This window comes from Alosa sapidissima, chromosome 11 (genome assembly GCF_018492685.1).
Source record: "Alosa sapidissima isolate fAloSap1 chromosome 11, fAloSap1.pri, whole genome shotgun sequence".
Classification (NCBI taxonomy): Eukaryota; Metazoa; Chordata; class Actinopteri; order Clupeiformes; family Clupeidae; genus Alosa; species Alosa sapidissima.
The window spans coordinates 505,057-531,075 of record NC_055967.1 but is presented as its reverse complement, the minus strand read 5'-3'; the positions used below and the strand labels follow the sequence as shown (position 1 = coordinate 531,075).

General features: G+C 40.3%; 1 protein-coding gene and 1 long non-coding RNA gene across 6 annotated transcripts in view; both read left to right on the top strand.

The window, feature by feature from the left end:
* The window catches only part of cep41 (centrosomal protein 41), a 92,547-nt gene that overhangs the window by 46,284 nt on the left and 20,244 nt on the right, over nt 1-26,019 (top strand). For 3 of the 4 annotated variants that reach the window (XM_042109549.1, XM_042109551.1, XM_042109550.1), the window contains exons 3-7: nt 8,324-8,387; nt 9,070-9,117; nt 9,435-9,496; nt 9,659-9,719; nt 11,290-11,425. In XM_042109549.1, coding sequence (XP_041965483.1) covers nt 8,324-8,387; nt 9,070-9,117; nt 9,435-9,496; nt 9,659-9,719; nt 11,290-11,425 — 371 coding nt within the window. Of the gene's footprint in view, nt 1-2,124; nt 2,362-8,323; nt 8,388-9,069; nt 9,118-9,434; nt 9,497-9,658; nt 9,720-11,289; nt 11,426-26,019 lie in introns of those variants that run through there. The other variant, XM_042109553.1, reaches the window with a different exon arrangement.
* Nucleotides 16,198-18,066, top strand: LOC121723651. 2 transcript variants are annotated; one of them, XR_006035001.1, is made up of 6 exons: nt 16,198-16,647; nt 16,753-16,940; nt 17,083-17,144; nt 17,254-17,347; nt 17,447-17,565; nt 17,671-18,066. It is a non-coding gene; the product is annotated as an uncharacterized LOC121723651 (long non-coding RNA). The 2 variants fall into 2 exon arrangements; XR_006035000.1 differs by having other exon boundaries at nt 16,199-16,647; nt 17,254-17,351.

The following is a 26,019-nucleotide window of genomic DNA, read 5'->3' as shown; positions in this document are numbered from 1 at the left end:
TACAATTTTGCACACTGATTGGGGACAGCCCAATAATTAATTTCACCAAGTTTCATGCCGGCACCTCAAACGCTGTAGCGCCACCAACAGGCCAAAGTTGGACGTGTGTTCACAGACGTAACTTTTGACCCGAATGTCAAAATGAGATCATTGGAATCCTTGGGCCAAACCGAGTTCAACACACCCAATGACGTTAATTTTTGACCACTATGTTTAAATCACAGCAAGTGTGATCATATCTCAGTCAATCTTTTTTATTTTTGATGAGAAACTGATGACAGCAAGTTCCATCCAGTTCATTCTAATGCGTGCGAGAGTGGGGCGGGTGGGATGGGCAGGGGCGGTTGTGGCGGTGGGCTGGCTGGGGGAGGGGGCGGCGACACTCAGCCCTGGTTCAGCTCCACAAAATCAGTTATGTTTTGATGTAAAACTTGACCTTGTAACTCAGCCAATCTTGAGTTGTTTGGCATGGAACTTGCTGTGACTGCTTAAGGCTATATGTCTGATGCAACGGCATTGACTTACATGGCAAATCTGGCCTGCTGAACTACCTACTTGCCCCCCTCATTGCTGCTTGCAGCTATATTTATTATTATTATTATTAGGCTATAGGTCCAAATTAATTAGTCAAAGAGTCATTGGGTGGGTTGTATGGAAGAATATTAGACTCAAAAGTTTTGTACGTGTGTATCACGTTTTGAAACTGTAGAAATTATTTGTAACTTTGTAATTGTCAGCTGTCACTATCTCTGCATTATCTGTTTTAACACTGTATTTTACATTTTCATGCACTGGTAATTCTTCGGAATTACATTTTCTAGTTATTATTATGACCGCCACTAGCGTAGCTTAATGGAAAATACCTGAAAGATAACCTGTCTATGATGCATCCTAAACACTGGGCTGGGACATTTCTGCTTGCAAGCACACTTATTGTTCTTCTTAAGTTTTATTATTATCATTATTATTATTCCCGTCTCCCTCATTTTTTGTCAGCTCTAGTGCCTAGGCCCTTTGAGACAGAGACACCGTTCCAACTTTAAAACGTCCGGTCAGTACCGGTGTAAGTTGGTCGCGAAGATGACGTCAGGTGGGCGTGTCGTTCGTCCGCCATATTGGATTGAACAGAAAGCGAAACTAAATTTTCACAGGTCACAAATTTGGTCCGAACGCCACGAAACTTGACGTACATTATCCTTGGACCAAGCCTCACAAAAGTTACCAGAAGGATTTTTGATTTTCGAAAGCGTTTGCCCGTCACAGCCAAACGAAAGTCGTCCATATCTCAGGAACACTGTCACATATCGATACCAAATTTTGTATATGAACTGGGGACTCCAATGTGAGGGTGCATAAGCTAAAAAAAAAAAAAGAAATATTCCAAAAGTTTCCATCATTTTGCAAACCACCCACAGGTATTTGGTAACTCTCACCATTCACCTTTGCACCATTCACCTTCTATCACAATGCCTTCCAAGTATGCTCAATGCCTCTGGGCAGCCCAATGTCTCCGAGCAACCTTGCCCACTCATGAAATCCTTGCTCTGCCATGGGATAGTATGGACTTACAAACTGAAATAGCAAGGAGAACAGTAGTTATGTATAGCTTACATAAGAGTTGTTTTCACATTCAGGTATTCAAATTAAATTTTTCATTATTTTTAAATATCATGATGGGAGAGTATTATTAAAAATGTTACAAGCATGCAAATTCATATGTTTACGGGAAATTAGGTTTTACTGGGATGTTTTGTTGTAAAGACATGCAAGGCATTCTGGGCCGTAATGAACAGTGGTCGGCAGCACTCCATAGGCTACGTATTAATATGAATAGGTGTTTCTGTAAACCTAGGGACAATAAACAGCTATCTCTGTTACAAAAACGAGCTGGTAATCGCTCATTGAAGAGGGAACTATGATAAAAAGATTTTTTTCCTAAAAGCATGGTGTTGACAAAAGAATAAGCAGGAAATGCCATGTTAATCTTAAATAGCCTACATCTGAACGCTAGGTGGCAACGTTGTATTACATTTCACTAAATGCGGTGGAATTAGTGTGAGCTTCACAAGGAAGGAAGGTGCAAATATTATGTAATTTATCATGGGAAATTATTGGAAATGTTATTTCTTGTTTATTCTAATTGCAAACCACACACATCCATTCGTAATCACACGTACACATTTAATACTGGAAGACTGTCATTTAGCTTATTTGATGTTGCTTAGCAACGGGGACAGACTTCAGAGCAAAGATTCTAGAACAGAGCTTCAGAGAGACACGTTTTGAGTTCGTGGCCAAGTAGGCTACCTAAAATATCGGTTTCCATGTGTATGTGCTGGATGGTGTGCTTCCTTTATGAAAGTAAGTGTTTTATACAGTTAACGTTACAAACATAATGAGTCATGATGTAGTGGTCCACATAAATGTGCCCCTTCTGTTATTAGAATGCTAAGCGGAGATTTTAACATCATTCATTTCTTGTGTGGCTAGAAGCTAGCTAGCTAGGTCATAGGGAGGAGATGTTGCTGTAACGTTATGAGATTTATGTTGCTTAGCGTAATGCCATGGTCATTTGATATGAGATGCTTGTACTCGTAACTTCGTCACTCGTAACTTTAGGACTCCTATTTTTTTATACTAAGAGTAATTCAGGAACCATTTTAGCCCTAAAAGTAGCCCCTGAGTCTGTGACCGCTTAAGCGAGGACTCCTAATAAGACCGATTCACAAACAATGTTTTGTGGTGGCATTTCACGTCGCGATGTTTTGAAATGCGTCTAACAATCACGAGGGAACAATTTTGCATTGTAGGCATAACTAAGGGATGCAGTACACCACCACCAACAACAACAACCAAAACTAGCCTACTCATTGTTTACATGTACATTAAATGTAACGTTTCATTGTGAATCAAATTAAAAGATTCTCCTCTTTGCAAACGTTGGCATAGGCATATGGTGACAGATTAATTTAATAATGTTGCTGCGTGAATCACGGTAAGCGCGAATGAAGTGGCCACTTCTTAATAGGAGTCACTGTATGGAAGTAGGCTAAGTAAAATAGAGATGTTTAAAATAAGATAAAGTTAGGATATGCCCGCTTGACAACGGCAGAGATAACTGGCCTTTGGCCTTAGCAACCATCCATTTAGAACGACTAGCCTTCATAGCAACCAAGGATCTTAGCTGTGATTCATGTAGCTACAGTATGCATACAATGTGATGCAAAGTATAGAAAGGTGATGAAATATACAGAGACAGGTCAAGAAATATAGTGCAATGTAGACAGTAGTATACTATTATACAGTTGATTTACAGAAGGTGGTTTAGAGTAATATGAATTAAATATAAATATGTGCAGTGTATTAGCAGTTATCTCATACAATGAGTAGAATAATGTATGTAGTAGTAACATTATAATAGTAGAAATAATAATATAGATATATGCAGTGTATTAGTGGAATATAATAAAACAGAATAAATATGGATATTCAATATGACAAATATATAACAGATATGTGCAGTGTGGAAACAGTGTCATTGTAGTGCAGAAACAACATTATAAGAGTAGTAAGAATAAGTCTATGTGCAGGATGAATAGTATAAAGATCAGTAGAATAACTATGTATAAATGTAATTACAGTAGGCCTATGTACATTTGTAAATAAATAGAAAACTATGGGTGAGAGGGATAAATTAATTTTATTTAATCGTAAAAGTAAATTGCATTCAATTAAATTGCAATTAAAAATCTTTCCAGTAGGCTTTAATGTCACGCAAAAAGTACAACCAAAGCTGAGCTTGATCAACTAGAACGTCTAAAGAACCAGAACTTGAGTGTAGTTTTTTGCTGGGTCCCAGGCCATGTTGGTCTGAGGGGAAATGAGAAAGCGGACAGTGCTGCTAAGCAAGCCCTCAATGAAGAAGTCACAGAATGTCAAATCCCTGCCCCAGACCTTAAACCTATACTGAACTCTTACATCTCAGATAAGTGGCAAACTGAATGGGATTAATGTACCAACAACAAGCAAGGAATGTGAATTTTGGCACATTTTCATGATCCACTGGGTCGTTATGGGCCACACAAAATACGGTGTTGCTAAAATTACTCCTATTGTAGCTATTAGAGACATGCGTTCATGAGTATCCAGCTACATTCAATGAGTTAAGTAAAATACATTCACACACAAAAAAAACCCCATCACTAATGTTGTGGACATACATCAATAGCCTCTCAAAACAATCCCAAACAGACATAAGGTCTTTATAGAGCAAATCCATATAGATTATTTGTCAAATAAACCAGTAAAACAGAATTAGGGGATGGAATATATAACATTCACACTCATAGCTCATATTTCTAAAATAAATCAGTGAAAAAGTATCCTGACAAACAAGCAGCATTTTAATGCCTTAGTCATATTTCATCATTTCAAATTTTCTCTAGGTTACCTGATAGCCCAGTTTGAGAGGTGCAAGACGTGTGACATTATTTATTTTTGCAGCCAATCACTGCTGTTGTTTTATTTTATTGATTTGATTTTAGCCATAGAAGCTAAATTCAAAGGCAGGCCACAGGTAAAAGCCAACGAACCGCATTCACCCCGCAAGGCAAGAGTTGAATAGAGCTTTTGAGGTATTGCCACTGCTCCAACACTGAAAGGCACTGTTAGAATGCTTGGATCAAGCCAGGTTCAGCATAGCGTATGTCACTGTCTGCTCACGTTGGTGACCGGACCAGGGCAAGCACACTTTCGCAGTTCCCGCCGGAAATGCAGTCTAGTTTTTTCTGCTGTTGATTAGCTCACAGTCCTTGGTGGCCCTGTCAGTGCTTTGTAAAATGTTGCATTAAGACCACAAAAAGTCAAAAAGCATCTGAGCTAACGTTCATTCCCAAACAACACTAGGCTACTTCAATCCTCTATTTTTGAAAGGTGTTTCAAGTAAGGAAGAGCATGGCTCAAAGTAAAGTAACTAGGGCTGAGACAACGTAATTGACTACATAAATTCGTCAACGTGAATAATTTGTGTAAACTCGTCACAGTGTAGATTTATTAACACACCCGTGATGATCAACATCTCCATTTAAACCAAATGTTTTAGAGCACACTTCGAGAGATGTATCAAGGGCAGGGCTGTACCTGTTGCACGTGCTACAAAAATCATTCTGTGCGATGGATGATTTACCAGCGTTACGTCTGATACAGTTTTGCCTATCTATACATGTGTGAGACTGAGATGTTTGTTTGTTTCTTTGTTTGAAGTGCGTGTTTAGGAGAGGGGAATTGATGTGCTTTGATTCCAGCTTGGTAGTGGTAGTCTATACGATTAAAAAGTATGTGTGTGTGAAGTATCCAAACAATGATAACACATTCATTATGGCTGCTTTAGCCACACTACAGACCTTCAGCTACTGTACAGTGGGTCTCATTTAGAAGTGGCCACTTCATTCTCGCTTTCCGTGATTCACGCAGCTGCGTAAAATGTATTACAACTTTTTGCCAAGAGGTGGCAGCTTAAGTCCGCTTGATACTGTAAGCCATTGGTTCCCAAAGGAGATTTTATTTGGGTCGCCAGCATAGCCTAGTGACAATTTATGTTGTGTAATAGGCCTAGCTTGTACCTTATAGGCTATAGCTTAGGAAAGCTAACAGCTTTCTAAAATCTAGTTTGTTAACAGTCACGGTTTTGTCATAACTCCCTCTATGCATTTTTGCATTTAGAATAGCTCTGGAACTGGGGGGCGAACGCGTCACAGAGGGGACGCCAGAGCGTGGATATCTCAATCGCAAAATTAAACAATATTTCTATCGGGCGCCTAACATGGACTAGGCTGGGTGAACCCAGCTTGATCTGTCTTATTTGCACCACTGGTTAGATGTAAAACTGCATTTCGTTTTAGACTACTGGTATTTAATTTGTGCATTGACAAAGTTGAATATCATATGAACTAAAGATGACTAAACTCTTGCATATGTAGAAGAATCCATGGCATGACCTCTCTTATTGATAGCTGTTGAAAACGGCATGGAACTGACCGGGATTGTTCTGTTTATTAATAAATAAATAAAAGTAAAACTGATACCTTCTGCTTTTCCCAAATTCGATGTAGCCTACAGGTGTACATGACCTTTCATCAATCCAGTTGCAATGGATGAACTGTGATGAACTGCCCTACTTGTGATTTGTTTAGAAATTTTAAAGGTTTTATAACAATGCTACACATTTTTTGGCTAATCTATTGACCTTTGTAGCGCCAGTAGGCTACTTTCTGTGTGGCCCTCACACACACACACACACACACACACACACACACACACACACACACAGGCATGCTAAACAAGCATACACAAAAGTGTCAAAGAGTGGGGGATGGAGTAGAAGATGGAGACAAATTGATTACTGTGATTTATTTTCGCGGGAACAGATGTACAGGACTGAGCGGCGGTCATATTTTGTACTGCTATGCGGTACATCTAGTTACTATTTTATTTTTTCCTAAACTTATTTTACTTTTATGGTTGTGTTTAATGCACAGAATGGTGCTATCGTCACAGTCAAATTTCCTTCGGCATGAATAAAGTATTTTTTTTATCTTGTCCTCTTATCTTACAGTATCTTATGCGTGAACCAGGGCTTTGGTTTAGCTATTGTTCTTAGTTGGAAAAAAGCTTCCCTTAGCCACACTACTGACTTGTTTATCAAAATTAAACACCTAGATTTCTGACCTCACTGTGGCAATTTACAGCCAGTGGTCCAAGTGCATTGCTTAGTTTAGCAACAGAGCTAGACGGGCCAAAAATTATTGTTTTCTTTTCATTTAATTGTAAGAAATGTGTAGCCATCCAACTATTTGTCATTAAGGCAGTCAACAGGTTTTCCCAAGTGCAGGCACTTTTGGTTGTTAATGGCAAGTAAAATTGAGTGTCATCTGCACTGCAGTGATATTGAATGTTGTGTTGGAGTGGGAGCATATCCTCCAAAGACCCAGCAATTCATTTGTACCGCTGTGGGGGACATGAGTCTAAGACCTATAACCTTTTATCTAAGACCTGGGGCAGTCGTGGCCTACTGGTTAGGGCTTCGGGCTTGTAACCAGAGGGTTGCCGGTTCGATCCCCGACCAGTAGGAACGGCTGAAGTGCCCTTGAGCAAGGCACCTAATCCCTCACTGCTCCCCGAGCGCCGCTGTAGCAAGGCAGCTCACTGCTCCAGGTTAGTGTGTGCTTCACCTCACTGTGTGTTCACTAATTCATGGATGGGATAAATGTAGAGACCAAATTCCTTAAAGTATACTTGGCCGAGAAACCTGATTTATGATAAGTCAAGCCACATTTATGCCATCTATTTGAGTCCTACTACACTCTCGAAGACATCCTGGGCTTTCTGGTGATGTCACAATTATATGTGTGTGATTAACAGAGCACACAAACTTTCTTTTCAAAATGGCAGAAATAGCATTTTTCTCATTTTATAGTGACTTGACGATTGGTAATTTTTTTTTTTTTGGAGATATTATGTTTTTATTGCTAATAATCAAATTGTTTCCTAAATATGAGGGTCTTAACTTCAATTTAGAGAGATTTTTTCAGAAATGGCCAGTCATTTTAACACTTTCAAAACATAACTTTTATTTAATGTCCTTCATAGTCTTAATACTTCTTGTTTTAAACCAATTTCCATGCTTCAGAAGGTAGAGGGCTGAGTGAGGCAAGGAGGTGTTTTCTCATAATTTCTCATAAATAATAGGGTAGTCAGTCTTAAAGGTGCACTGTTAGAGTCAGGATTAGAAGCAGTGTGCAGGCAAGGGCTTTAAGGTTTATTGGGAAATGAGAACCTTTTAGGTGAATTTACTTAATACAACAAAGCTTGATTTAGCAAACTAATGACACCATTGGCTTATGTATTTGGTAATGCATTTATTAAAAGTGCATTCACACTCAGAATTATCCATCCAAAGATCCCTCTACTGTACTTTTGCCATCCACACTCATATCTCTGCTTAATTTTTCAAACCAACTAACTTAGAAATCCAACTGACCTGGATTTTTTCGTCATCATTTTCCTCTTTTCTGGATTTTTTTATTATACAAGGATACAAGGAAGTTTATTGTCACATGCATATAGTTACTGGAAGTAAGAAATGCAGTGAAATTATGTCTGGTGTCAGCCTATTTGTGCATTAATGGGGGGGGGGGGGGGGTAAAGAGTGCAGTAGAAGAGGGGTTTAGTAGATTAAGTGGCAAGGGCTGCATAAAAAACCTTTATATTAAACCTTTTGAAAAAAAGGTTAAAACATTTTGCTAAAAGTTATGTTTCTTTGCAGTATTTGAAGAAAAGGATTCCTCAAAATCCACGTTATCAGCATGTGAAGTCTAGACTGGATACAGGTAGGATGATACACAGATGTTAATGTAAATGTCCACCGCTAATTTAGAGAACAGTTGAACTTGCAAGCAGACTTTCTTTTTACTGTAACCAAAGAAAATAGTAATGTTTCAACAAACTGAACAGAGTGTTATGTCATGTATTGTCATTATCGGAAAATAAGTCGCAACAGAGTGAACAGAACCCCAACATGAAGCCAATGTGTACCTGATGTAGCCTCCCTGGTATACTCTCATCTAGGATACTATGCATCCTGATAAAGTTCCCCTGGTCTTTGAAATTAAAATAACCCCACATCATCACATACCCTGGCATGGGGTATTTTCCATAAGATCATCTCTCAATGCAAATCAAACCAGCTATTAGGCTAACTGAAATAAAACCATGCCAATCTCTAGGTATGGTGAAGGGTATGTGATGTGGGGCTATTTTAATTCCAAAGGCCAAGGGAACTTTATCAGAATGCATAGGGTCCTGGATCCATGAAATAACTGGCCTTTAAAAATAAAAATCTGCCTGCCTCTATGGTCATTTTAACATAGGGGTATGTATACTTATGAGCCCCTGTATTTTAAGGTAGAACATTTATTTATTTACAATACATTACTCTTTTTAGTCAACTTTCGCATGTATGGACAGGTTATGTAAACTTATGAGCACAACTGTTTGTTTGGTTTTCAATAGGCTGCAGCCTGACCAAGGAAATGGAGAGACTTGAAGAAATGAAGAAAAGTATGTAATGCTGCATTCTTAATTTGTTTTATATAAAATGCATTATCTGCTTTTGTGTGTTTTTGTGTTTCACATTGATTACCCTTAGTATCAAGTTCATAGAAGAGACACTCATTGACGTTTTAAACACATGATGAAAGTACAACAGTATTAATAGACTGAAATGCTATTAGTATCTCACGGGATAACTTGTTGGGGCATCACCATTGTGCCATTTTGCTCAGGGTTTAGTTCCATCCATTCATTACCTGAGCTAGCCTTCATCTTTAAGAGGAAACAAATATTGCTCTAATTTATTGCTCTATTGTAACAAGCAGATTACAGATATAGAAAGGATGAACTTTTCAAGAGGCTCAAAGGGACAACTTTTGCTCAGCTGGTAAGTGAAATGTATGCATGCATGAAGATATATGATAATAATTGCTGTGCCACATCTTGCCATTTTACCATGTCTTGCCCTTTGTTGTTATTTGAGAAGTGTTAAAGAAGTGAATAAAGTTCACTTTAAAAAGTTACTAAGTTAGCAAATGTCATTTGTCAGGTTCTTCAAGTTGCTTCCGTCACAGATCTGAATGAGACTTCCAATGGAAAAGAAAAACAAGGTATTGTGTTCATGCAATAAGAGAAAATCACTGTGTATTTCAAGTTAGTGGAAAAATGAAGATAGTGAGTAATGAAGCATAACATTTTTAGACATGCTTAAATTATCTTTTTGTCATGCTATAGTATGAGTGGTTATTTGTGAATAAAGAGAAACTCTCAACGAACAGTCTGAAAAATGATAATTCAGAATTGGTAGACAAAATAACACATGAAATAAATGAGGATTGAATCATTCATTGGGCATCGGCCACTATGTTGACATTAGAAACAGCATTTTGTTGTTGTTGTTGCTCAGATTGGATTTGCCTATCTGCATGGTAGAAGGTGAGAGTGGAGTGGATTTTCACTCACTGTCTCACTCCCACAAGAATACTCCTGTCCTGCCCTGATACCCTAATTTAAAAAAATCTGTCTCATCCCAGTCCATTTATTTATTTATTTTTGTCAGGGAAAGTAAGGGAACGGTCATGGAATTTTACATTTGACTTAGAGTGAGAAGCCTTCAGTGTTATGCCAAACTCTTAAGAAACTGGCATACTCCCACAACCACGGTCAATGCACAAAGTGCACATTGTGCTTGTGATTCAAATTTAGTCATCAACATGGTTTGTGGGGCCTACCACCTCATTTTTTTTGTGCCACCAAAGTTTTTTGACGGTGTGTGCACAGTGCGCATGAACTGCGCATGAGAAGATGCAACCACACTGAATGGAAATCACTGTCTGGCCCACCTGGTGTGCTCTTTACTTATCACAGAGAATAAATGCATCTCTCCAGATAGCAGATCACCCAACATATTCCAGGACATTCAGCCAGAATGCTCTGCAAAAATACGGAATGCATAATCTTAGTTCTTGGTTAAACATCTGAGCCCACAATGTGTTGTAATTTCCCTTTTTAACGTCTTTGTAATTCATCTAGGTTGCCTGTTAATAACTGTGCCCAGTACCTAAACAAAGTCAAAGTAAACTTTATTGTCTTGAGAAATATTGAATTATTACACAGAAACAACAGCATTTTAGCAGATATTACTTCCAAATAGAAATATAACAGCATGCGGTAATTATCGGGGTCAAAGTAAAGTTGGAGGAAGTTCCCTTAAGCAGGTTGAATGTCACCGAATTTTGACCCACTAGCGGGAAAAACGACATTCTGATCAGTAGCCTGCCAGCCATTCTCAGCTTAAAGGAGAAGTTTGGTGTGATATTGACCAAGTGTGTTGAAACATGATACCGAGTGTGAACTTTTGTCTCATAGCTCATCTTGAATTGTTACAATAAGCATTCCCTATACACTATGTCACTAGAATTGTTTCTATCACAGCATGCGAGTGAATAGGCTACAGTTATTTCCATGTCAATGTGTGGTGAATAAACCAGCAGCAACCTTTCTGTACTTTACAGTTCGGTTCAAAGAGTAAGGGGTAGGGGTAAATGTGAGAAATAGGATTGGGCCTTAAGATGCATTGCTTCTTGGCCATCAATAGTATGTTTAACCATATTAATGTTGAGGAAATAAGAGGCAAGTCAGGCAAGAAATGTTATTGAATACAATTTTTTTGACGAACAGATTATTCCTGTGGACAACCAGAAACAGATGTCAGCCACTTTACAAAGACATCAAGTAGGATACAGCAGCCCTCACCAGTGCAGTTCAGTAATGATGACTGTGGAGATTCCGTTTCTCCTAGATCCACGCTTCAGAGGTAAAGCAAGTTGTCCCTGTAACACTGTGTCCAAACTGCATGTAATGTACTGTTTATGATCTCAATTACTTAATTAAGGTAATTACTTTGTTTGCTGAATGAGTTGGGTGCAGAGATTGTCCATGCTATGGCGAGTGAGACAAGGTACTCATGTGTTGTGTGATTAGTGCTGCCTCTAGCAACTAATTTTCTAACGACTAATCTTTCCAAAACATAAAACATAGGATATGTCAGCCTACTTTTGTTAGGAACTCATTAACCCTTAGAACCCTAAGCTGTTTTCAGGGCATTTTCACTACCTTTATTCATAAGAATTTATTCTGGTCATTGTAAGTGCCACACACACATATTATATTGTTTTTTTCAGCAGAGTCTAGGCTACCCAGATCCAGATCATCATTTCATGTATTAGTACTAGCATTGATTTTATTTTGATTTTTAAAGAATTAAAATATAAAAAGCGTATTATAAAAATTCTTATATTTTGACATGCATCTCACCACAGCAAGCTCATAGCTCTACATGCATTTCATGTGTGTGTAGGGCAGACTGTCCTGAATCTGGCAATGTAATTGCCATGTTGGAGGGATACACTGGGGCTGAGCAATTTACAGAAATATGTGGTATGTGATTGTTACAAATAAATAATGGCATTTATTTCTGTAAAACATGCAATATTTATAAAAATCAAGTGCAATGAACCTGTAACTATATACAACAATAAAAAAAAAATACCAGTTGCACTATGGTGATGTCACCTGAGAATGCCAAGTGCTAAAGCAGTCTCTTGAGGCCAACCCACACAATGGCACGTTGGGCAGTGCCAAGAAGTGTCCATTCTCTTTCCATTCTTTCCACATTGCACACACCTTTTGCGGCCTGGCATTTGAAGAAGCTTATGATCTGGTGACACAGCCATGTTCAAGTCTGTCAAGATGGACGTCACACAAATCTTCTGTCAGCCTTCTTCTGAAATCCAGGTGTGACATTGCGACCTGTCCAATGTCAATGAAATGGAAAAAGAATGTTTTGTACCATCTGAATGTTTTCCGGGATGTTGTGTAGGACTGAAGTCGTTGATCTGACAGATCCACTCCTCCCATGAATTGGTTGTGATCCTTGATTTATGCGGGTATATGTAATTGCCGCATCACCCATGAAGAATCCTGTTGCTTCTGACATCTGGTTACAATGTCTCCGGTGTAGACATTGTGGATGGTGGAACAGACAGAGACCAGTCTTGTGTCCATCCACCTCACAAATAGAAGTGGTCCATCTCTGATCCACCACAGACTGCCACGCTCAGATTTATTGGAAACCCCACTCTGTTTTCTCTTATGGTGCCACAAGCCCCAAACTTCATTTTAAATAGGTCTTTGAACAGAGTGGGGCTTGTGTAAAAATGATAACAGTAGACATTGTAACCAGTGCCAAGACATCGTGGGTTCATCAGTGCAATCACAGAATCATAGCTCAATCCCTGTCCAGTTCTGTGTGGTTCTTTCCCTGTGTAAACATTGAAATCACACGTGTACCCATTTTGTGAGTCACACAAGACAGTTTGTATCCCCATTCATGAGGCCTGTCCTTCATGTACATTTTCATCCCAATTTTAGCTTTAGTTGGGACCATCCTTTCGTCAATAGAAAGCTCTTGTTTGGGATGATAAAAAGTCCTGCAAGCGACTTTCATGCTGTCCATCAATGGTTTGATTTTTGCCAGCCTGTCGTAGTGCGTTCCTCTTCTTGAATTACAGTGGGCAGTGCTTCGACTTGGCCAGCTTCCCTCGCGGTCCGCACGCGGGATCACGTGGTATCACGCGACTTTAATTTGTATTTTTCCAGTGACGCTGCAACAACCAAGCAGGGTGTCTCGTAAAAAGAAATGGAGCCTGGAAAACCCTACACAGACTTCACTACAGACTATAGCAGACTGGTTTAGAAATAATTTAATTGCCAGAAATATGCCTGCCCTGCCCTAATAAAGAAATATTTGGTTACTGCGAGTGAATCCCGTTTGCAGCCGTAGAAGAAACGCAGGACAAATTAAACATTCTGGTTTTCTCCGAGTGCAACGATGATAGACAGACATAATTTGGACAAAATATAACAATTATCTGGTGCGCTATCAGTGTTGCGCGGGTTTGGTCACAAGCGGCCTGCGGTCGACCGATATTTTAATCAACCCGACCGCAACTCGGACCGCGAATATTAATTAGGACAAAATTATACCCGACCTGCGATCTGACCCGCTTATTTACAAAATGTGTGCTTTTGGTTATAGCCTGCATGCAGTGTGACAGTAGGCCATTTCTGTAAAACAAACTAATTTATTTGCGAAACTTTATGCAGTAGAACTACACGCAGTAGGCATGCAGGACATAATGTTTGCGCAGGAGAGAGAATGAGAATAAGAGCGCAAGCACGCACGCAACCACCAAGGATTAGAACACTAGGATAAGATTTGAAGGCCATGGACATGCATCTTTCTTTCGAAAAACAGAAATGGTGAGGCAAGGTATAGGCAAGAGAGATACATTGCTGGTCAAAACGTTAGCGTAAGAACTGGTTTATAATGCTGAATGAAGCACAAAGCACATTTACTAAAGCACATCCACTGTTTAAAGTCACAAACACAACGAACTAAGGTAACTTTTATGCATGCGCGAACCTATACATACCGGTAGATATGGCTGTGTAGTCTGTGCCATAACATTTATTCCTGCAGGCTACCCGTTTGGCTGTCATACTTTAGTATGACAGCCAAACGGAAGTAGGCCTACATAGACCATAACTTGTACTACTGTCATCTTCTTTAAGAATTTTTCCCAATATTTCCCATAGCCTATATCGCTTTTCCTGAAGGGGTGTCTTTATTATTTTAACTCGCGTCTTCAGCTTCTTTACTGTTGACTTTACTGTATTGATGCTAGCCTTCTCGTGATATTTTAAGTAGGCCTATTTGTAGAAAATATATATTTAATTAATTTTAACTGACCCGCCCGCCCGCCCGCGAATATCATTAAAATATTTTGTTTATGACTCGTGACCGTGGACGACCGCTTAATTTCAGGCAGACCGTGCAACACTGTGCGCTATGTAGATCGTTTCTCGTACCATTTAATTTCTCAGAATTTAGGTCTACTAGGCCTACAATAACGTCATCACCAAATACATCTTTTATTTTTAGTTGATCAACCACAAAGAGTAGCATAGGCCTACTGTGCACAGTCCACTGACGACTGTAGCAGCCCAAGGTAACCAGTTGTTGTAGATGAGAGGCAACCCCTTGTTTCAGATAGCCTGGACAACATGTTACCTGGGTGTTGCCTACAATATTAATTAATGCCTACAATAGTTAGCCTACAATAGTTAATTGATTCGCGTAACATATTAGTTGGCTCAAAGAGTAGGGAATCAGGATGGAGAGAGTCACGCGTGTGTTGCTTTTGCGAGATCGAATCCAGTTTAATGCTAGTTTTCAAAACATATATTTTTTTTACATGTCCTTTGTCCGAGTGGCTGTAATGTAGCCGAGCGCTCATGGCGTATGAAAAGCGACTTCAAACCGCCTAAAACAACTTGTTTGTGAATGTCTGACAACTGCTGCAGCGCATGCACGTGCAAGGAAACCAGTAGGTGGAGAAACCAGAAGGCACACAACACCGGAACGATTTTAAGGCTATTTCGCATAGTCCACTCAATGGTGCTATTTCACACGCATTATAGCGACCCCCACTCACCGGGGTTAGGTGGAAGGTGTTAATAGACAATTGGCGTAGCCTACAGTGGACTAGGGCTGTCCAAATTGCTTAAAAATGACGTTTGAATATCCCCTCTAAAATAAACACATGTGTTTGAATATATTGGAATATCTAGGCTATATTATTTGCGCATTATGTCAGTGACGCGCATCATGTCATCTGTTTTTAACTTTTTGTATGGTTATTGCTTGACAGGGGGGATCCCAAGCAGCTTTCAGCCATAAGGCATTTCCTAATTCACCCGACACTGATATTCAAAATGTTGAAACTATTTTGGCATAGCCTATAAGCAGTTTAATTAAATGTAATGTTAGTTGTAAACAAACGGGCTACTTGGTGAGGCTTCACTGCATGAAAAGTGTGATTTCCGTCGGTATGCGGCACTGTAGATTGTCGTGGAAGTTCAGTTTAATGGCTGTTCGCGGCAGTTTGCAGGCAATGCCGAAAACTGCCATGAATTGTCAGAAATTTGACGTGGGCCTTGCTTGGCAGTCGTCCGCCCATGACCCCCCTCCTCCTAATTCTAGGGGAGGAGCTTTAACATGTAAATGAAAATGCTATGAGCTATACAAATGCAAATCAGGGTAGCAGGCCGGGGAGTGAACTGTGCATACTGGCATGACTGTGGCCTTTGGTCTTGCTTAAACAACTCCTAGTAATACGCTCAACAGGCAGAAATGATGCTGGGTATGACATGTCTGTTCCCTGCAAGCTCCAATAATGTAACCTGACTTAAAACAGTCGATAGAGTTTAGATTCAGATTTTCCCTTCACACCAACACAATGCAACGCAAATATATAAAAGATTGTCTTTATCACTATCTTCATTCAACAAAAATATATGCAAAACTGCATATATTTTTGTTGAATAAAAAATATATACCTATATAAGTGACCCTGCTGTGGCGTATAGACTGAGAATGTTTTGGACTGTGTAAATAGTCTACTACCAGGGAAATAGCCAATCTATAATCTATAAATAGTGTAAATAGTCTACTACCAGGAAAATAGCCGATTGGCTATTTTCCTGGTAGTAGACTATTTACACAGTCCAAAACATTCTCAGTCTATACGCCACAGCAGGGTCACTTCAATAAACCACTAAGTCCAACCGTTACGCCCCCACGCCAACAGGGGAGACACTTCCTCTAGTGAGCAGTGGTTGCACTGTGGTCGCGCTTCCACCAGAACAGCTGATAGGATAAACAACAGTCAGTGTGCGGCGGCAAATTCAGAGAGGAGCATCTCCAAGCCTCACCAGCGCTCATTCCTTCTAGAAGAGGGGACCTTTAAACGAGCACTTCCCTTTTTGCTTGGAAGAATGGAGAGCATTGGATCTAGTGCCAGATGAGTGGTTACTTGTCTCGCCAGGAGAATGGACATCTGCTTTCGGAAAATCAGAGCCAGCCGTAGCCTACCAGGGTTCACTCGGAGACACATAGGCACTACCGGAGCAATGGTAAGATTTAAAGAATACTATGCTTTCATTCTGCTGTAGGCTATAAGGAAATAGATAGGCTACATTGATGGATACAGATCTTAACTGTACATTTTGTTTTCACAGACTAACTTTGCCTCTTAATGGGGTCGTGACCTCCTCTTTGCTCGGAGCTGTCTGCAAGTCATTCAAGCAATTAGGTAAACTCTAGGTTGCTGTCCATAGAGGACCGGTTGGCTGCTCTGGAGTCGAAAAACTGTGCGGGAGAGACAAACTTTAAGAAGAGAAGACTGGTGCACAATCCCAAGCTTGCGGTAAGAATATGTTCGATGACTGCTAGCTAAGCTAAAAGTACCCTAGCCTAAAACCAAAGCTAAGAGTAGCCTAGTAGCCTTGCAAAAGAACAAGTGAGCAGAACCAGCTTTATTAAAGTGTATTTTTTTGTGTCATTTACAGGAAGCAGTACGCCGTCTTCACAACTCGGAGACAAATTGCAGGCGCTACGAACCGGAGCAAGGGTAAGATTTAAAGAATATGCTTTCATTATGCGGTAGGCTATAAAGAAATGGATACGTGTAGATACCATAGGATAGATACCGATCATAACTGTACATTTTGTTTTCACAGACTAATCTCGCCTCATAATGAGGCGGTGACCTCCTATTTGCTCGGAGCAATATCTGCAAGTCCAGATTTACACGATGTTGATAAAGACGACATTGTGTGTAAGTGACTTGTTTTTACTGTTTCTCCTTGTTTAATGTTACTGTGACTTGCGTTTGATTTTTATTCATACCACTCTCATTTAATTGTTTTCCAGCCGCCTGTAAGACGTATTACGAGACGGTACGCAGGAGCTTTAGATATACCCAGCCAGAAAACTCATTGCGGGCGGAAGCTGCGAAGAGTTCAGCTCGGAGTTGAGCGAGAAGAAAGAGGGTAAGACTTTATTTGGTGACTATTTTTCAGGTGCATTGATAGATGTGTTGTGTCCATACGCAGTGCATCGCATCGCACAGTACTGATTCATTGTTTTTTTTACAGCTGCTGGAATCGAGACAGTGTGCTAGCAGATGACTAGGTGGAACTCTGGAAGTCCGCCACCGTAGACCTCATGTCTGACGAAGAAGATGGCGTTGTTGGCGGGGTCTCTGGATGGATTGTACGGTCGCTGTCATTTCGTAGGCCGGAGCTCTCTGAACTCTGTGCGAAGCTGCAGTCCCGGTTAGAGGCGACACCGAAGTACAGAGCCACGCACAATAGGCGTCTGCCTAACGGACCTGCCTCGGAAAGAACGCCGCCAGTTACCTACAACCCCGAGGAGGCAAACGGACAGTTCACGGAGTTGTAGTTTTTGGATCATCCTCTACCCATGTGTGGGCAGATCCTCGCTTTGTATATAGTTGTGTTTGTTTTAATAAAGCTCTTTCTTTGCATAAACATGTTCCTGGCAAATGTTCATTTCCTCTATAAATTCATTCATGTCCTTGATGGTAGCCTAATAATAGTGTAGTAGCCTACATAGGATAACATGAATATACAGCATAATATGAATATATAATATATATATACACATTATTATTGGGGATCTGCCAACCAATCACGAGTGATTTTACTTGTTTGAAAGTTGTGGTTTCATCCAATACTGAGTAAGGATATTTAAGCCAGGCCTGGCCAGCCGCGGTTTCGCTGCATTCATATGCTAATTAGGGCCATTAGCACTCTGAAAGCTCTCCACATACGTCATTGTCTGGTTCCGACAATTTGTGGCACAGACAAACGGCGACAAGCGCGGGTTGCAAATTGTCGTCAACTACCGAAAATGAGGGAGATCTCCGGTCGTTTACGGGGACGAAAATCACACTTTTCATGCAGTGCTTGGCCTCACAGATAGGCCTATTAATTGACCGCCCGATTCACGTTGGCTGGGGGGCAGGGGGGGCCATCAGGCATTTGTTCCCAAGGGTCTATGAATTGTTAATCCGGCCCTGCCCCCAACGGACGCAACTTTCCACCTCTGAGACAGCTTAAAAGAAGTCTAGAGGACTCCTAACTCACTGACCTACTTACTGTAGGCTGCGCAAACCACAGGCCTTCGAGGCAGGCTTTCTGTTGAAGAATTTTATATGAATCCTGCACTAACAGTAATCCTCCTACCCCCCGCTACCACAGCTGTGGATAGTGTGGCATGCTCACGCTTTATGTCTCCTCCTTGCAAACTAGGCCTATAGCCCAACCATTTACGTCTTCAAAAAATAACAACTTGCCAGATATGCCTTCATATGTTTGGGCTTCATTCAGTATTTTGTTCTTCCACTGAAAATGACTCTTCTATATTTGCTGCCTGCTGCATCCTTTCTGTTTGTATTGTTTAGAAAAGGTTTGACGTCTTGAGTTAATGCATTAAACATTGTTTGCTGGTAACCAGCCACAAATAGCCTACAGATTCTTGCGTGAGTACATTCTCTAATCTCTCCAAAATGTGCCCGTTCTATAGGCTGGCCAAGTGTGTAATTCTGCGGCATAAAGCAGATGTATTTGTTAATTGTACAGAAAAATAAAAATAACCTGTCAAGCAGTCAATTAACTACATTGCAGTCAATAAGTATAGGGCAAATTACGAAACCAAAACGTGGGTCATAGTTGTCTAAGCCTCTGCTGTGAGGCCAAACCCATGAACAAAGACGCATTGATATCTGCAATAGTGTTTTTTTTTTGGCGAAACAAGGTCACAGCCGAACGAGTCATAGCACTGAAGGGAGAGGCAACTGGCATGTGATCTCCCCACGGGCCAATGGATGTACAAGTTTTTTCCTGTGCCTACGATATTTAATCCAGTGTTTTGTCAAGTTGCAAAATGCTATTCGTTTTAATGAATTTTTATGATAGTATGAAGTACTTTTTGTATAGGGTACTATCTTAATTGTTTTATACTCAATACTTGACCAATGGCTATTGCATCTGTCTATTGAAAGTGAGAATGTGGCATGTGATCTACTGTGTATGCTTCATAAAATAAAATAAACAGATTGCTAATGGCCTACATGGGGTGCATTCAACTAACCAACATGTAAGTTACGACTGTTTCCCAAAACTGCCGTACTTACATAGTACTGTAAGTTTGGACCATGATAGTTTCCAAACTTCAGTAGTCTGGACTAAGGTGGTTAATGACGTTTAGTAGCACGTGAACGGGCACCTGTACATACTTCTGTGGCGTATTGCGTTAAGGCCGGCAGAAGACAGCCGCCGTTGCACAGCAGTTACCAGTCCCCTGTCCAAGAGTTCGAATCTGGGTTAAGATTTTGACAACAATATTGACATCGTTGTTTACCTAAGTTTATCTTTTGTGCAGATCATATTATCAAAATCAGAATCCGCCTTCTTGGCTTGGTTTGCGTAAACTAACAAGGACCCCCCCACCCCCCTCCATGAAAATCAAAGGCTACATATTCTCAGCTGACTCGTCAAAAAGTGCGCACCACCTTATTATTATCTGCAGGTGTGTGACTTTTACTTACGTGCACATGGCTGCAAATTGACTTTTAATTTATGTATTTTCTGCCTGGGGCATTTTAAAATATGGATGTATGGTGGTTAGAAGTGTAAATATCAATTAGAAACCTAAATATATTTATAATTATTAATTTGCAAACAAATAACTGGCGTCAGTGACGTCTTTGACATGAAGATCCCTGGAACTATGCTTCTGCTAGCATTCTACCACAGGTCGAGAGGTGTAGTTGTAACTACACAACTTTACGATAGTGGTTGCGAACGTTCGTTGCTACTATGGTTTTGGGAAACAAACACTAACGTAGTGTAACGAAGCATTGGACTAGGCCTATGTAAGTTCCAAATATGAATGTAATTCTGCGGCATAAAGCAGATGTATTTGTTTATTGTACAGAAAAATAAAAATGACATGTCAAGCAGTCAATTGACTACATTGCAGTCAAGAAGTAGGGCAAATTAATTTACGAAACCAAAACGTGGGTCATAGTTGTCTAAGCCTCTATTGCGTAGCCTGTTAAAAACGTCGCCAGATAGTATTAAATCGGCAACAACATTGTTTTCTGCAGAAGCCTACCCAAGGCTACAGATTAATTCTGAACAGTTATTTCTCTACTGGCTCAATTATCACACCACTGTTTTGATTTGTGTAGTTGCGTTAACCCCAACACTGACAATAATGTAGACAGCAAATTTCGATTTCGATTTTCGTTACCACCGTGTAGTCAAGCCTTAAGCCATACCCAAGTAGCCTAAATCGAGGTAATGTTTAATTATGCATGATTTATTTTGTTATTGAATTCGTAGGCTGGGATTACTCTCGGCAAGAATTATATCCTGATCCTGCTTTTTCAGAAGGGACCGCAGGCAGAGCGATGTACAGTGGTAGAGCGACGCACAGTGGCTGAAAGTGGTACTAAAGCTTCACACAGCTTCACGCCGCGTAATGCGCGAATGAAGTGGTCATTTGAAAGCGATGCCCACTGTAGGCTAGGCCTTTTTATTCAGTTATTTCTTCCGTCCTTGTGTAGCGCACACATTCTCAGACCTGTCACCTGCCACTCATCATAAGGGAGGTGTTTGGAATCATTCCCGCGTTATAATCATCAGCCAATCAAGGTGGTCACTTCAGTCAAGCTCGTGCATGAGTAATAACGTCATCCATAGCAACGAAGACTCACTCACTCTTAGACAATGATTCTAGAGCGCTCAGCTCCAGAATCTGTTCAGGAGTTGTCATTTTTCCTTACTAAGAGTAGGTCTGAAAGGCTTTGTGAATAACTTAACTTATTGAGTGCCAAACTTCCCATGCGTTGAGTGCTAAAAAACGTAATATTAAGATTTTAGCTTTTTTTTTTAATTACGAAACTAGACACTCTAATACACCTTATATGTAATTTTAGGAACTCTGTGATGAATGGAATTGAAATGTATGACGATCAAAAACTCATGAAAACGCACAATCTGGACATTTTATCTGGACATATTGGGCTATATTTTAACGGTCTGAAACGGAAGTGTCTTTGCGCAAAACGCAAGTCACTTTGTGGGCGGATCTTGGGCGCTGATGCTATTTTACCGGCGGGATATTTGACTGTTGCGCCAGGCGCAAATCTAAAATGGGGTGGTCTGAAGTAGCTACATTAATCATGGGTGTGGTTTGGGAGTAACGTGCAATAAACCAATCAGGGCGTCATCTCACATTCCCTTTAACAACAGGCACGCTTGTTCCATAGCTGATTGCTATTATGGTGGCGTATTTGCCAGGCGCAGCCAGGAGCGTTCACAGCGCTATAATTTTACTGTTCAGTTAGGAACTGTCAGCTATTGATTTTTCCTCTTGACAAAATGTAATACAGAATTGTCACAAAGACATACTTTCCGATGTTTTGGGATCACTCTCACTGAATCACGAGATTATGAATGCATGGTGATATTTTTGCTATGTACAATGTAATCTAACATTACCTCTCTATAGACAATGCATATCTTCTGTCAGTTAATCTCTTCTCTCCCGTGCTGCCGCTGGGGCATTTGGGTTAAATGGCATCGGCATGCAATTCAACATCACGTCTCCTCAAGTCATCTAATATTTCCTAATTTATGTCAACAACACATCCGTGATTCGTGAACATGTGTACGCTAGATTTCACATCTTAATGGACACCACACTGATTTCCCTCGAGTGGTAATATTTTTCTTTGAAATTATGTATGGTTTACCGAAATGGGAACTATGTTTTATAGATGAGTGGAGCAAAGTGTGCGTTGCGCAGCACAGGCGGCCTGTGAGAAACAGTTTCCAAGTTGACCTAACTTTCAACTCTGCACAGTATATCCCATTAACTGTATGACAGTAGGCTATTAACAATATTTTCTGTTAAGTAGAGTTTGTAAACACTTTATCATCAACTTAATGCACGCACAACATTCGTTTGAGCAGGAGAGAGAATGAATGGGTGCAGCAACTACAGAAATTGTAGCCATACTTGCTGCTTTCTTGTACTATTTGCTGGTTAACAGCTCATAAAAGCTGATTTAAGCTAATTCACTAACTCAAGACTTTAAGGCCATCATGGATATAAAACGTTTTTTGAAAATAACGAAAGGATGGAGGGAACATAAAGCTTGGAGTTATTTCAGATGGGCTACAACAAGGTAGGCAAAATTCTGGTGCTTAAAACCTTAGCACAGCTGGAATAATGCTTAGGCTGATGTTAAAGCGCACGCGATGTTGAAAGCCATACATAACGGTAAATTGAAACAAAACTAAAGGTAACTTTGGCCTTTATAGGGCTGTATAAAGTTGTCCAAATTAATAGGTCATAATTAGGCGTTGTTGTTGTAAATATATTGCATGTAGATGTTGTAGGCTACTAATTTTTTAGGTCACCAATGCACGAACAAAACCGGGAAATGGACAAATATTATCACGGGGGTGTCTGTAGATTGGTGTGCAACACATTCATTCACGCAGGCCCTCAAAATAGCATCTGCATTTGCGCCACAGACTTTAGACCAGGGAGTTCCTGGTCTGTGGCGGAATTTCTGAAACTGCAAAATATCAACAGTGAACGTTTGCGCCGGAACACGCCCCGTCTTTTCGCTGAACCGCCCCGGTGGGCGCAATCGAATTCCCTAATTTACAGGCACGTACCTGTGGAGGGAAAATTCCAATATGCGCTGACTGCAAAATAGGAAAGACAAAAGCGCGAGTATACAAAGTCAATTGCGCTGGGACGCACGAGCCCTTAATCTTAAAACTCTGCTTTTGATGGTTGCCGCTTTGGGTTGAATCAGTGACACATGCACGTCAGGTCAAAACCAGGCCATTTTTCGTGGGTTTATCACTAGGTGGCAGTCTCGCCAGGTCTCGCTAGGTCACTTCCCGGAAACTTTACAGGCAACACTTCATATTTCATCAAAGACGCTACATCTCCATTTCTAGAAATAAAACAGGGATTTTGATGAAAACTAGCCACTGTTTAGCTTGGGATTTCTTAGGAGCAGAGGCATGTAGAAATAAACGGTTTGTACCCACTGAGAGCTTAGTGTCTCACCTTTCAAACAAGCCATAGTATGTGTCCATAGCTATAACAGAATACGCTGTGGCTCTACAAATCGTCAACAATGATCAAGATTGCTGGCAATCTGGGCCAAAGCTTCCGAAAACAGTGCGGCATTCAATGAGTTAATAAGAGAAACTCCTTGCTAAAATCTTTTATTGCTATTTAGGAGTAGCCTACTCCTAGTGGTAAGATAAAAGGCTTTGTGAATATGGCCCCTGGTGTCTAACCCAATGCATAGCCCATTTACACAAAATAATGGTTGAATATTAGGCTACTGATGATCATTGTTATTTAAGAACATGCAGTGTGCGTAGGGCACCAAAAACATCTTGCTCATAAAAAATCATCATACCGCACATTGTGGCGGGTCTGTTATTTAACCTACTTACTGTAGGCTGCGCAAACCACAGGCCTTTATTTTGGGCAAGCCTGCATTCGAGGCAGGCCTTCTGTTGAAGAATTTTATATAAAGCCTGCGCTAACAGTAATCCTCCTGCCCCCGATACCACAGCTGTGGATAGTGGAATGTTCAAGTAATAACACAATCCAATGTGTGTCTCAATTGTCCCCCGCTGACCACCTCACACATTTCTCTAGATTTTGCAACGACCTTACATGACACAATGCCATAAAATGGCAGTTTTTAGGACACAGAATAATGTTTGTAATGATACCAGTTAGGCCTACGTTCAACAGTAACATAAGTGTAATGAGCTATTCATTGTCGAAGGTGCATGGTGAAGTGAAATTCTTACTTTGGAAAACAAACATTTGCCAATAGGGGATAGGCCTACTTGTTTATTTTTACGTAGCCTACAATGGCCAGTTCAGACAAAGCTGAAATTACTCATTTTGAAACATTTGTATGGTTATATTGCTTGACTTAATTCCCAGAGAGTAGGCTACCGCGCCCCACAGTGATGGGCCTAGCAGTCTTATGAAGCGGATCTGCATGAAGCAAAGGAGAGAGGTGAGAAAGTCTTTATAGAATTGGGTGAAAAGAGGCTACAAACTGATGAGGTAGGACTCTATGAACCAATTAAGAAAATGAAACTCAAGACCTTCAAAGACACTGCAATCTCAACTGTGACAAAAGCAAGATGCAGAGAGAACTCTAAAAGCAGACTGATTTATTTGGCAGATTAATTGTAGTTGGAACCTCAAGAAAGATCGACATACTTGAGATGCTTGCACATAGTTTGGGGCCCTTGCCAGCCTCACTAGCTAATTATGATGGTTCCCTCATGAAAACAAACAAAGCAAAGCTGATGCACTTTTTAGAAACAGCAGTCAACCCATCGGCGATAGTGGAGAACATTCCTGAGGGATCAACTTGGGTGTGGGATGCTATGGCACTCGTGCAAACCATGAAACCCCAAGCAACATTTGGGATGTTTGCAGACAAAGCTCTGAGGTTCATTGTCAGTGTGGCTAAAGCGAGCAAGTCCAAAGTGGTACATTTTGTACCAGACACCTACAAACCCATTAGCATCAAAAATGCAGAAAGAGATTGAAGGACTCTGAAGGGCTCTCAAGTCACCAAAATATATTTAGGCGGGTCAATATAGGGTTCAACGTCAAGAAAATTGATACAAAAGGTTTTTTTTATGGATTCTGGTACTGTTGGACATGCTAAATAACATATTAAAAATCTAGTAAAATCTGACCTTGGGAAAGGGGTCATTTTCAAAATGGCTGCCAAAATGGTTGTCAACAGCTTAGAATGGCTATATCTCAATTACTATTCAGCCTACAGGGGTGAAATTGATTTCAAATGATGGTCAAATTAAACAAGAATAGGATTTTTAAATGTTAAAATTGAAAATGTTTCAATGCTCTACCTTTTTCAGCCATAAATTAAAATCAATGTGTTTTAATACAGAGCAAATGCAATACAGGATTATTAACCATCTCCATGGCATGGAGGAAGATAAGACATGTCTTAACTGGTGTTATACTGTATCATCTAGAGGTTATATACTTTTAGAAAATATATGGTTTGGGGTGTTTAATCTGTTTTGCCTGGACAATATAGGCTAAAATGTATCTCCTTTACACTAGATTCGCCTATACAGAATAGAGGGCAATGCATTGTTCATGGCATGGAGGAAGATGGGACATGTCTTAACTGGTGTTATATCTCATCTGCAGTTATATGCTTTCAGAAAATATGTAGTTTAGGGTGTTTGATTTGTTTTCCCTGGACTGTACATGCCAAAATGTATCTGCTTTACACTAGATTCACCAATACAGAATAGAGGGCAATGTATTGTTCATGGCATGGAGGAAGATGGGACATGTCTTAACTGGTG